The 13,184-nt window shown below is 42.4% G+C and overlaps 1 protein-coding gene across 1 annotated transcript in view; it reads right to left on the bottom strand.

The window, feature by feature from the left end:
• The window catches only part of galnt18a (UDP-N-acetyl-alpha-D-galactosamine:polypeptide N-acetylgalactosaminyltransferase 18a), a 104,331-nt gene extending 96,710 nt beyond the window's left edge, over positions 1-7,621 (bottom strand). The window contains exon 1 of the mRNA XM_072663073.1: positions 6,850-7,621. Within this exon, the coding sequence (XP_072519174.1) occupies positions 6,850-7,072 (223 nt within the window). The 5' untranslated portion in view covers positions 7,073-7,621. The remainder of the gene's footprint in view (positions 1-6,849) is intronic.
• Positions 7,622-13,184: the final 5,563 nt, after the last annotated feature.

Raw genomic sequence — 13,184 nt, 5'->3', positions numbered from 1 at the left:
TACATACCCTCCAACTGGTGGAACAAATTACAAACATGGAATAAAAAGGACAGTAAAAGGCTCAGACCAGCAGTACAGAGTAAAATGCTGAGCAATATGAAAGCACCCATGCTGCACCTGGGAGTGGGCAATCTGACGGTATTACCACGATAAATTACCTCACAGTGGTTAGGTTTCATAAAACTTACTGCTCAATGCAAAATGCGTGGCATGATATTTTATTTTTATTGTTTTATATATTTCTGGCCAATCAAAATCATGTCAATGAGCTCATGTATTAATCACTGGTGCCCGGCAGCTGGTGGGGTGTCAAAAAAATGCAAATCTTGGAAACCTGAAATATTATGATGCACACACTGGCCAAAAGTATCCAGACACCCCTTTTGATTAGAAAATTCAACTGCTCTCCTGCTCTATCAGCACATTTGAAAAATGTCTACAATGTGTGTAAAGGCTGGACCTTAGGAAGTGGGAGCCAATCAGAGGCTTTATATATTGCTATGTGAACATTAATAACCCTCTATAAGTAGGTATTGTGATATACACTGAGGTGGAGCTACAGTCTCTCATTAGGGTGAATATTAATAACACTCTAAATGTAGGTATTGTGATATACACTGAGGTGGAGCTACAGTCTCTCATTAGGGTGAATATTAATAACACTCTAAATGTAGGTATTGTGATATACACTGAGGTGGAGCTACAGTCTCTCATTAGGGTGAATATTAATAACACTCTAATGTAGGTATTGTGATATACACTGAGGCGGAGCTACATTCTCTCATTAGGGTGAATATTAATAACACTCTAAATGTAGGTATTGTGATATACACTGAGGAGGAGCTACAGTCTCTCATTAGGGTGAATATTAATAACACTCTAAATGTAGGTATTGTGATCTACACTGAGGAGGTGGAGCTACAGTCTCTCATTAGGGTGAATATTAATAACACTTTAAATGTAGGTATTGTGATATACACTGAGGAGGCGGAGCTACTGTCTTTCATTAGGGTGAATATTAATAACACTCTAAATGTAGGTATTGTGATCTACACTGAGGAGGTGGAGCTACAGTCTCTCATTAGGGTGAATATTAATAACACTCTAAATGTAGGTATTGTGATATACACTGAGGAGGCGGAGCTACAGTATCTCATTAAGGTGAATATTAATAACACTTTAAATGTAGGTATTGTGATATACACTGAGGTGGAGCTACAGTATCTCATTAAGGTGAATATTAATAACACTCTAAATGTAGGTATTGTGATATACACTGAGGAGGTGGAGCTACAGTCTCTCATTAGGGTGAATATTAATAACACTCTAAATGAAGGTATTGTGATATACACTGAGGTGGAGCTACAGTCTCTCATTAGGGTGAATATTAATAACGCTCTAAATGTAGGTATTGTGATATACACTGAGGTGGAGCTACAGTCTCTCATTAGGGTGAATATTAATAACGCTCTAAATGTAGGTATTGTGATATACACTGAGGAGGCGGAGCTACTGTCTCTCATTAGGGTGAATATTAATAACACTCTAAATGTAGGTATTGTGATATACACTGAGGAGGCGGAGCTACTGTCTCTCATTAGGGTGAATATTAATAACACTCTAAATGTAGGTATTGTGATATACACTGAGGCGGAGCTACAGTATCTGATATCAGATTAGAAAATTCTTGTCCCATCCTTTCCACTCAGAAAACCTTCCTGAATGTCTGATGCATACTTGGCACAGAGAAATGTGCCCTTGACTGTAAGTAACTATGCTGCTGGAGGAATTACACTGCTGAAGGACAGGAGACCATGTCCTACACAATTGTGCTCTGTACGAGGTACATACACATGCTTACATTACACTGACGTCTTCAGAAACCCCTTAAACCTGTCCAAACACTTTCCAAAACATCACTTTGCTCATCATCTCCTCACCACAAGTGTGCCCTATAAAGAAGACAATAAAGAGGAAGCTAATTTACACCCTCTGGTGTAGGTGTCCCACACCGAAGGTCAGCTTATCCGGTCACTGCTGTAAAAAGTAATGGCCTGGCAGTTCACAATTCAAAGCAGAGAGTATGCCATACTAGGGTTGGGTGGTATAATCGTAATTATCATAAAATGTAGATGGGATCTCAAAATGAGAACGATATTTGAAAATTATGACATGTCTTATGTGTCAAATTTACATTCTGTCTATCTAGTACATGACCAAAATAGCTTGCTCATTCATGTGCCACAGGTGGGGGCGCTGTGGGAGCTCACTGATTGATGATGTCATGAAAACAGGTGGGGCAAAAAACAGGCCCGCTGTACTTGTAGGTTTAGCGACGTACTCAGTTCGAATAAAAGCAAAAGTAAGCAAGTGTGCAAACTTAGAAACCCATTTAGCGAAATGTGAAAGTGTCGAAAACACCCCTAAGACCATTCACTGGACTCTGTGCTCTCAGATATGAGGCTGTATCCTCTAAACGTGTGTGATTTGAGCCTCAGTTCGCTGAAACGCAGTCTGAGCTTTTGTGTTTAGCCTGCTAGCTAACTTCCCTAAGCCTGGCTGGCTGGCTGACTTGTGCCAGTTAATCAACAGCAGCTGAACTGAGCTTTATGATACACTGGGTAGCTGTAGCCAAGCTAGCTAAGCAAAGGCTACAAAAAAAACACCTTAAAAAGTTTCACTTTAGGTGATCCGAGTCGTTCTTGTCTAAACGGTTGTAAATGGGCCACGCAATTGTAAATGTAAAGGTAGATAGGGTGTATGGTGGGCAGCTGAGGCCTAAAAAGTCTCTGGTTCAATCCCCTATATCGATAGGATGTGAGTGAAGTGCCCTTGAGCAAGGCTGCCAACACCACACACTTTCTCTAACCTCTACACGTTTATGGTCAGTGTTGCTTAAGCGTTTGTGCAAGCTGGGACTGTTCTACTGGCCTCTTGATGCTCATTTGTTTAGGCTGCAACCACAGAAACAGAGCTCTGATTGGTCAGTCTGATATTAATGCATTCGTACAGCACAAAAAATGAGGCAGGATCTGATTATAAAAAATTGCATCCTCAGGACGTTCTACACCTAGACTGAGGAGATCATTCTGATGGGCTGTATCTTTTCAGCAGAAGGCCTTGCAGGGAGTGGTGCGCACAGCCCACCACGTCACTGGGGTTCACCTTCCAAATCTTTTGGATTTAGACACCAGCCGCTGTCTGAGGACGTCCAGGAGGATTACTAAGGACTCCAGCCACCCAAGCCACTGCCTGTTCTCACCGCTGCCCAGCAGCAAGAGGTACAGAGGCATGGAGACCAGAATCAGCCTGCTCCAAGATCCTGATGAACAGCCATTAGTCCTGTGTGTCAGTGGTTGGTGTGGTGCAACAGATAACACCACTACCTGCCAGTGAGCTACCACACCATGTGGGAGAGCAGGGTTCAATTCCCAGTCTGGGTGACTATGCTGCGCTACACCAATAAGAGTCATTGGGCAAGACTCCTAACACTACATTGGCCCACATCTGTAATATGAGTAACCCTGGAAGTCGCTCTGGATAAGAGCGTCAGCTAAATGCCATGAATGTAAATCTAAAAAGCTATCTTATCGGTCATCACACCTCCACCCTATACACACACATTCTGCACCCTGCACATACTTACTCACTGGAAATGTGACCAACAGCTCAGTCACACCGCAAGTCAGTTTCCTGTCAAAAGCAGGCGGTTCTTAGCCATGTTAAGCAGCAAAACACACCAGTTCGGCTCATGAGCCTGGACTCTGTCAGGTGCTCCAATCTCCAATACAAACAACTCAAGTCACGCCCATGGGAGCAACACTTCTAACATGAAGGATTTAAACAGTGCAGCCTTATGCCGTGGTTCTCGGACCTGGCTCTCATGTAACTTACCCAACACTGCCCATTTTAGCTGGCGGAGAACTTCAGCAGCTTTTCCTTACCCTAACTCACTTCACACTGTTCACGAAGGACTTGCCAGTGACCTGCTGAAGTCAATGTAGTGGTTTATTATAAGCTTTGTAAGCTATTCAAAGTCGAGACTGAACAGAACTGTTACCTGCGACTCATCAAGGATTATTAATACCTTCTGAATGTAACAGATGTGCTCTGGTTCATATGGTAAGGTTAAAGCGGGGGAGTTTGCTGAACGTCTCTCTGCCAGCTCTCAATTTCTCTACCCGCAGTGACACATTAGAGCCCAGATGAGTTTCTCTGTGTGTCCATCAGCGTAACACGGCACCAGTTATGGGGATTAATGTTAGCACAAGACTTTACCAGGGGCTAAATTTGATCTGATAAACACCCCCCACCCAAAGCCCACATGGAGCCCCATACTCCTGCCCTGCAGGACCACAGAAATGAAAGAGACCAAAGCTCAGGAGGCAGCTGTAATGTGTCATTTGTCACATTGTGCACTTTCAAACTGACACTTCAGAAGAGAATAAATGTCAGAGAAAATATGAAACATCATTTTCTACATCTGGAGCTGCCAGCGTCGGCCCTGCAGACTTCCCACTATGCATGCTTTGGTGCTTTGTTCTCATCTTCACTTCAAAATAAAGGTGCTTTAAATGGTTCTTTGAGCGACGCCATAGAAGAACCAGGCTTCATAAAGTACCATGTTTGTTAAAGAGATGCATGAGTGTGAAGTAGAGCTGGGCAATATGACGATATTGTATCGTATCGTAATAAATTTTGTTATCATGATAATAATATGCTTTCCTAAGCATATGGAGGAGACTGTTAGTGCTTAATAAACACTGATTAGCTGCAGGTTTCATTACTAACAGTGTAATTAGACTGGTTTAATAAGACGAAGTGCAGCAGATGTTGAATAAAGATCCCTGAAATAATTCGTTTTCAGTACAGGAGAGGATCTGAATAGTAGTTTTTAAGAATCTGTTGTATCGCCACATACTCACAGTATTTTTACCATATCCCCCAGCCCTAGTGTGAAGGTTCATAACCAATGTAAAGGTTCATCTCTATTACAAGCAGTTCCTTCTGGCACTAGAAGGAGCTCTTCTAAGGCATTGCTCAAAAATACATTTGACGCACCTTGCTTCAACTCTTTGCTGTGGAGTCCTCCTGTGGTGGGTCAGGTGCACAGAGCATAAGTCTCCAGGATTAACTCTGGGAGCCTCTGCCAGGTCTTGAGTATCACAGCGAAGTGCAGAGGAGGTTACTGTGCTAAAACAGTCCCCTATAGCCACAGAGAAGGGTCTAAACAGTGCAGTGTCCATGATGAGCTGCTTTAGAGAATGAGAAGTGTTTATTGCCCCAGTCGTACTTCCTGTGCATGTCAAGTTGGCTTTTCCCTGCAATGCTATTGCCTTTTTCACCTTAATACATCGTTAGCAGCTTATTACATTGTGTTTAGCTCTTCTGCACTGTTATTCCTTTCCAAAATGCAAACATTTCCCCTCCCACCCCAGAAATAGAGCTTAGTGTTTGTGCTAAGGCTTGTGCATTCATTCATCCTTTAGGCTTATTGCATTTGTTGGTCGTGCAGTAATTATTTTTCACATTTCTGCACTGTATTCATATTTTGTTTAGCACTGTTATTACCTTACTGTATTGTTAGTTCTTCACGCCCGATACATGCAATTCAGTGTCCATCTAAAGTCTTATCTAATCAAGCTCAGTGTACAGTGCTGCAGCTTGTGCTACAGCATTCTTGCATGTGCTGTTCCTTTGCATTCATTCATTTATAAGGTTGTCATTTTTACTAGCTTACAGCATAGCTGTTAATATTGTAATCTCATTGTAATCAGCTGATTGCATTGCATTGTGTCTAACTTACAGCATTGCTAGTAGTTCGCTAGATGTTTTGTATAGTGCTTAATTTAATGTGCTGTTATTGTTAGTTTATGTCACTGTTAGTTCAAGCTGACTGCATTGCTATTAGTTTATGTTTATTGTTATAAGCATGTTTGCATAGTAATAGATCATTGCATTATGTTTAATTTATTGCATTGTTAGTTTATGTCATTTTTATAAGCTGACTGCATTGCTATTAGCTTATGTTTATTGTCATAAGCATGTTTGCATTGTTAATAGCTCATTGCATTGTGTTTAATTTATTGCATTGTTGGTTTATGTCACTGTTATTAGCTGACTGCAATGCTATTAGTTTATGTTTATTGTCATAAGCATGTTTGCATTGTTAATAGCTCATTGCATTGTTTAATTTATTGCATTGTTAGTTTATGTCATTTTTATAAGCTGACTGCATTGCTATTAGCTTATGTTTATTGTCATAAGCATGTTTGCATTGTTAATAGCTCATTGCATTATGTTTAATTTATTGCATTGTTAGTTTATGTCACTGTTATTAGCTGACTGCATTGCTATTAGCTTATGTTTATTGTTATAAGCATGTTTGCATAGTAATAGATCATTGCATTGTTTAATTTATTGCATTGTTAGTTTATGTCACTGTTATAAGCTGACTGCATTGCAATTAGCTTATGTTTATTGTCATAAGCATGTTTGCATTGTTAATAGCTCATTGCATTGTTAGTTTATGTCACTGTTATTAGCTGACTGTATGGTGTTAAACTTGTTGCATTGTGATGGTGGATGGTTTTGCATTCTAACATTGCATTGTTATTAGTTTACATCACTGTTCTCAGCTGATTTATGGGACTTGGTGCAATTCACTTTACTGTTCCCAGCTTACTGCACTGTCCCTCCTTTCCAAAAGACCCCTTAAACACGCGCACTTCAGAGCCTGAACTGTAAAGTCGAGCAACTGAGCAGCTGAGCTCCACAGTGAAAGCACGGTGGCGCGCGAAGGAACCCCCATCCCCACAGCTCCCACCGTGTCCGCGTGCGGCTCCGTACCTTGAATGTGCTGCTTGACCACGTTCTCCAGCCTGTCCAGCCTTTCCAGGATCCGCAGCGTCTCTCCGGGATCCTCCTCCAACTTTCTCTCCGGGACTTTGCTGCTCCCGTTGGAGACGAAGCGCGTGATCCATCCGGCGTACAGCAGGCACGCGATGTTGGTCATGCCGCTTAAAATCACGCAGGTCGACACCAAAGTTTTGACCCTCCTGGTGCACGCCATCACACCCCAGCTCAAACCGCGACGACACACACCTTCACGCTCCCGATATCGCTTTCCCGGCGCGTCTCACGTGGAGCCATCGCAGCTGTCGGTCGGCGTGTAACTCACCGGCTTGACTCCGTGCGCGGCGCCACGCGCGCGCTCTGCGAGAAATCCGCGCGCACGCGGCCAAAGAGGCTGAACACTTTTAATCAGCGTTTTTTTAATGAGTTATATTTAGTTTTAACGCGTCTACGAGTTACTTTACCAGCTTACTAGAGTCCATATGTCAGGAAATTGCGGTTTTAGTGTTTAGAACTTAGTTTTAGAGCTTAATATTAAAATGTAAAATAAATCAAAATTGAATCGATATGCGATAATCATCAGTGTGCTGCAGCAGAACAGAAAAAAAACACGTTAAAAAAGCATAAAAAGTCAAAGAAAGGTAAAAAATAAAAATAAAACATACGTGCAATGCCACATGCAGCCACAAGAGGGCGAGAGGCGCTACGTTCAGTTTTCTGTTCCGTAAAATATAAACGTAAAAACGTCGTCTAATCGTTTTATGATACGAGAAGAAAAATAATAAGAAGAACAGCTTTAAAACATAGAAGAACTCTGTAGTTTTCTACTCTGCCAGCTGGAGCAAAAGTAAGCGCACTTCCGTCCAAATACGCTTTATTACCGCCTGTATTGGGACTAGCCCCGCCCCCTGCACCACTATTGGCTAATAGTTCCCAGTCATCGAAACCCAGCAAATAATTAAATGTTCGCCAAACTTAAATAACGCCTAAAGAAACAGACCAACGTAGATCTCCACAAATACCATGTCCATAAAAATATTTGTAGAGACCTCGTCTGACCTGACTTTATTTACTTGACTCACTGTTGGGCCCTTGAGCAAGGCCCTTTACCCCTCTCTGCTCCCCGGGCGCTGGAGTTGGCTGCCCACCGCTCTGGGTGTGTGTGTTCTCACTGCCCCTAGTTCACTAGTGTGAGTGTGAGTGTGTGTTCACTAACACAGATGGACACATTTTGCTGTACAGTGACAAATCCGTGCACCTTTACCTTTACCTTTATTCACCTGCTTATATGAAAACCACCCGGGTGGGTCATGTCAAACCCTTTGCTCTGCCTCATCCAGGACACCTGATGCAACCCAGCAGTTCAAACCTCTGATTTGCTGATTTGTCAGGTGTGTTGGATTCTGTTTACTCCTGTTTTTTCTTGCTTCAGGATTCTCTCACAGTTGATGGGTAACTGAAGGAGTATGAAGATAATTCTGATGTATTTGGTCTTACGCAAAGGTTTGGCCACATTTAAGTGTAAATGAATGCATATCCTCTACAGAGACTCATTTCTGTCCATCCTAAAATGTAATTACTGTTTATTTGCTTCATTTGCCACGCTTCAGTACGCAGTAAATGTGAACATCAATTAAGCAAATAAACAGTAATTGTACTTAAGAATGTGCGAACGTGTCTCTGTAGAGGATGTGAACTTATTTACTCTTAGCAAATTAACATCATATAGTTTGCCCGGAGGTGTCCAGGAGCGTCCATAAGACGTCACTGTACAGCAAAATGTGCCCTCCACATTTAACCCAACTGTGGTAGTGAACACACACTAGTGAACTAGGGGCAGTGTGTACACAGACATCCAGAGCGGTGGGCAGCCAACTCCAACACCCAGGGAGCAGAGAGGGTAAAGGGCCTTGCTCAAGGGCCCAACAGTGGCAGCTTGCCGAGCCCAGGAATCGAACCCACAACTCTGTTATTGATAGCCCGGTGCTTTAACCGCTGAGCCACCACTGCTAAGTCTACCCTGGACCGGAGCAATCGGTCTCAATTTACCCCAGGTGCATCCTCTGATCACTGCAGCTCCCTCACCACTAGTGGCCACTATATATATATATATATATATATATATATATATATATATATATATATACTGAGTCATATATTAATATGCTGGGTCAATAATATTATTATAATATTATTAATATGCTTTGTACTTCCTTTGGTCAATGTTGACATGTTTGCATCATGCAGTTCCTGCAGATTTTTCAGAAGAACATTCATGCTGCAAATCTCCTGCTCTACCACATCCTAAATGAGTTCTTTTGGATTCAGTGACTTAGAATCCGGTGACTGGGAAGACCACTGAAGAACACTGAACTCTTTGTCATGTCCATGAACCCAGTTTGAAATGGCTTTAGCTTTGAGACATGTTGCATCACCATGCTGGAAGTATCCATTAAAAGATGGATAAGTTGTGGCCATGATGGGACGCCAAAGGTCAGTCACAAACATTCCCTATGACATTACACCACCTCCACCAGCCTGGACTGTTGACACAAGGCAGGTTGGGTTCATGCTGTTGATGGTCGATTCAGACCCTACCACGTGTGCTTCAGTAAAATCCAGATTTCATCAGGTCAGGCTACGTTTCTCCGGTCTTCAGATGTCCAGTTTTGGTGAGTCTGTGTTCACTGCAGCCTCAGCTTTCTGTTCTTGGCTGACAGAAGTGGAAACCTGGCGTGGTCTTCTGCTGTTGTAGTAGACTGTCCTCCTCAAGGTTGGGTGTGTTGTTTTTGTGAATTACCGTAGTCTACATCTGTCAACTAACCAGTTGAACTCTCTCATCAACAAGGTGCCTCCAACCACAGAAGTGTCCATCACTGCTTGGGCTTTCTTTATTACACCATTCTGATGAAACCCTGGAGATTATTGTGCTGAATATCCCAGGAGATCAGCAGATCCAGCAGCCCATCTGACACCAACACTCATGCCACTCTCAAAATAGCGGAGATCACATATTTTCCCTCTCTGATGGTCAATGTGAGCATTACTTCAAGCTGCTGGCCCAAATCTGCATGACTTTATTCATTGCATTGCTGCCACATGATTGGCTGATTAGACAATTGCCCAAATGAGTAGGTGTACAGGTCTTCCTAATAATGTGCTAGCTGAGTGTACAGGTTTATGTATATGCCTATCTAAATTTTGGACACTGTTCAGTATCCAGAGGACAGGTTGTTGCTGAGCTGTTTAAATGTGTGAGTTGGAGTAGATCATCATTCCGGCCCAAACTGGATGTCCATGGACATCTCACATCAGTCGGTGCTGACTGGGCAGCAGATTTCAGATTGCAGTGATTGATCTCTCCACTTCAGCAATCAGAGCAGGCCTTATAGCCTGTAAAACTACCAAACATCTGCACCACACCGACCATAAACAGTTATTACACACTTTACCCGAACAACACAGCAGATACTTTTTAACAGCACAGTGAACAGCTTCCACGGCAGCTGATAACTGATAGCGCCTATCAGTATGAAGACAGGTCCTGCTGTCGAGCACTGAAGTGGACTGTTGAACGCACAGCAGATATTCACTTGCACCAGGGCCTATCCCCAGAAGACCATGAACCTTTCAGATGAGAGTGTGAGTAGCGAAGGGGTGCCGCTAGGCTAACAGACAGGCTCCAGAGAAAGTTAACCCCAGGCAGCAGCTTTGATCTTTGTCTCTGCTGCTGTAATTCTAACCTAAACGCACTCCTGGGCAGTTCAGATCACTCATTGACAAAGGCAGGGACAGCTGATATTATGAAATATGAATGATGACCAATGAAATATTAAAGACTTGAAGTTTTTCTCTGTGGGGATTTGGGGCCCATAATTACACCTAAGAGTTGCAGTGGTTCGAATGAGAGCTCCATCAATGATTCAGACTCGAAAGAGAAAATGGCCAAGTTCATTTTTGATTTAATGTGAGTGCAGTAATAGCTGTAAGCCATGCAGCTAAGAATGTACTATTTAATGTAATAATAGTAAGTATGCTCCTATGTACCACCCTGTTATCTTGTCTCAGAATGACACATGAAAGCTGTGTTTTCCTTTTATGTTGGGTTTGCAAAATCATGACGGCTCACAGGAGCTGCATACTACTAGCCTGGCCTAGCATAGCTTTTTACACTGAAACAAAAACAGTGTAAGTATATGGTGTGTGTGGTGGGGTTAGCTGTCTGAAGAGATTGTAGCTGGTTGGCTGGGTTAGTTTTAACCTTTTTAGACTCTATAATACCATCTATGCTTCCACCGTGTTGTAGAACCCCCACCATTCCTCTAAACTGCTCACAGTCTCCCGGAGCAGGACAGTTTTGATGAGAAACCGTTGTTTCCAGGAAGTTAAACGGAAATGATGTATGTGTTTGTGTAACTTTTATGCAGGAAAGTAAAATCGGATCTCATCTGATCACACTGGGGACGCATTTTAATGACAAGTGGAAACAGAAAGTAGATCCAGATACTATCCAGATACAAGACGCCTGCTAATGCCAGGTCTAAACAGGCCCTCTGAGTCCTTATACCCCTGTCCTTGAGCTGTCCCTTAGTCTTGCATTGTTGTAATGGGAATGTTGCTTGGGTCTCTGGTTTTGTGCACATATCTGGATCTTTAAAGAACCTTTTGGTTGTGGTTCTTTAAAAAAGAAGAACCCTTTTCAGTGCTTTTTTTGGGAAGGGTATCTATAACCGTTGCCTTATGATTTTTTATTTTTCCGGCATGCAGTGCAGACCTAATAATAATAATATTAGCATCACCTCCATTCCAGCATTGCCTGTTTATTGGCTTGCTTCATGGTAGTTTTGTGAAAATTATATTCTGAGAAAAGCCACCAGCACCGAACGTGCTCCCACAGAGTAAACCGAATCTAATAGGACTCAGCAGGTGTGATTTTAAGCCTCTTGGAATTAGTTTTTTTCTGCGTTTTCCCTACAGTCAGTAAAGCGAACGCGTGGCGTTTGGGGCGTATCGCGGCCGGCTGTTTAGGCATGAGGGCCTGTGTCTTTGCGCCTCATAAGATCAATGAGAGAACACCAGCCTGTGCTCTCGGCCCCCCCCCCCCCCCCCCCCCGTCCCCCACTGCAGAGAGATATTATTGGGCTGTAATTTATACAGAGAGGTCTAGGGTATTTCAGCACTGTAGCAGAGGCAGCGTCTGGAATATCAATAGCTGTAGGCTTTCTCTCTCTCTCTATCTCTCCCACACACACTCACAGCCGTGGGGAATTTACTTAACCAAATGAAACAAAACGAAATGCAGATGATGCATTAATCTGATTAGGTTTAATATTAGATCTGGTGTGAAAATGCGGAGTGAATTCACTTGACCTGCGTGACTGTCTGTGTAACTAATGATGCTGATTTCCAGAGTAAACAAATTTGCTTATCTGCCACATTTAATTAGCTATGCATGCCATTTTCGTGGGTTAATAAGATGTCAATACAATAAATAGATAATGGCCTGCATCTCCACCTACATTTCTGACCACTGAAACAAAAGATATATTTTATAAATAAGATATATTTTGCCTGTGAGGTCGATAATGTGAATTAAATAAAGCCTGAGGCCTGCTGGTGGGTCGAAAGTGTTATTACAAACTTCTGTTACCACACAATAGCCCCATCAGTTTATACAGAAGTCCCTGAAGTTACTGAATAATATGCCTTAGTGTGTAATAGTGGTTAACCCCTTAACACAGAAAGCCTTATTACACACTAAGGCTTTTTACTCAGGAGCTACAGGCACTTCTGTCCAAACTGGTGGGGCTATTCTTTGGTAATAGATTTAGTTTGTACTAAAACTTTCGCTTGTGACTTTCGCTAAAACTTTATGGCTTGTGGCTCTTAATTCACTACTTTTTTTATTTTGTCAAATCTTGTTCTTCTGTCATTTGTTTTGCTTTCCGGTGTCGACCAGAGGAGGACAGGTTGGTTTCTCTTCACTGTTGCCCTCGGCTTGTTCAAAAGAGGCTCGGAGACAGATCTCTGTAAAACTGCTTTGTGACAACATTAGTTATTTGGCATTCTTGGTCCCCTTTAATTAAACAATGACATGGTAAGTTAAAAAGTGCAGTGACTCCAGTAAAAATGCAGTAGATTATAAACAGTGAAGGTGCTGGAGCTAGAGACAATTAGTATTCCACACAACATCCTCAATTTAATACAATTCTTAAAGCAGACAAACTGGAGACCTTTAACTGATATTCCCCAGGAGCTCTGCAGTCTTGCAAAATGAGCATGCAGAGAATTTAGTGGTCATGACTTAGTGAGTTCCAGATAAGAACGTA

This window comes from Salminus brasiliensis, chromosome 19 (assembly GCF_030463535.1).
Source record: "Salminus brasiliensis chromosome 19, fSalBra1.hap2, whole genome shotgun sequence".
Taxonomy (NCBI): domain Eukaryota; kingdom Metazoa; phylum Chordata; class Actinopteri; order Characiformes; family Bryconidae; genus Salminus; species Salminus brasiliensis.
This window is presented reverse-complemented; position numbering and strand designations above follow the sequence as displayed.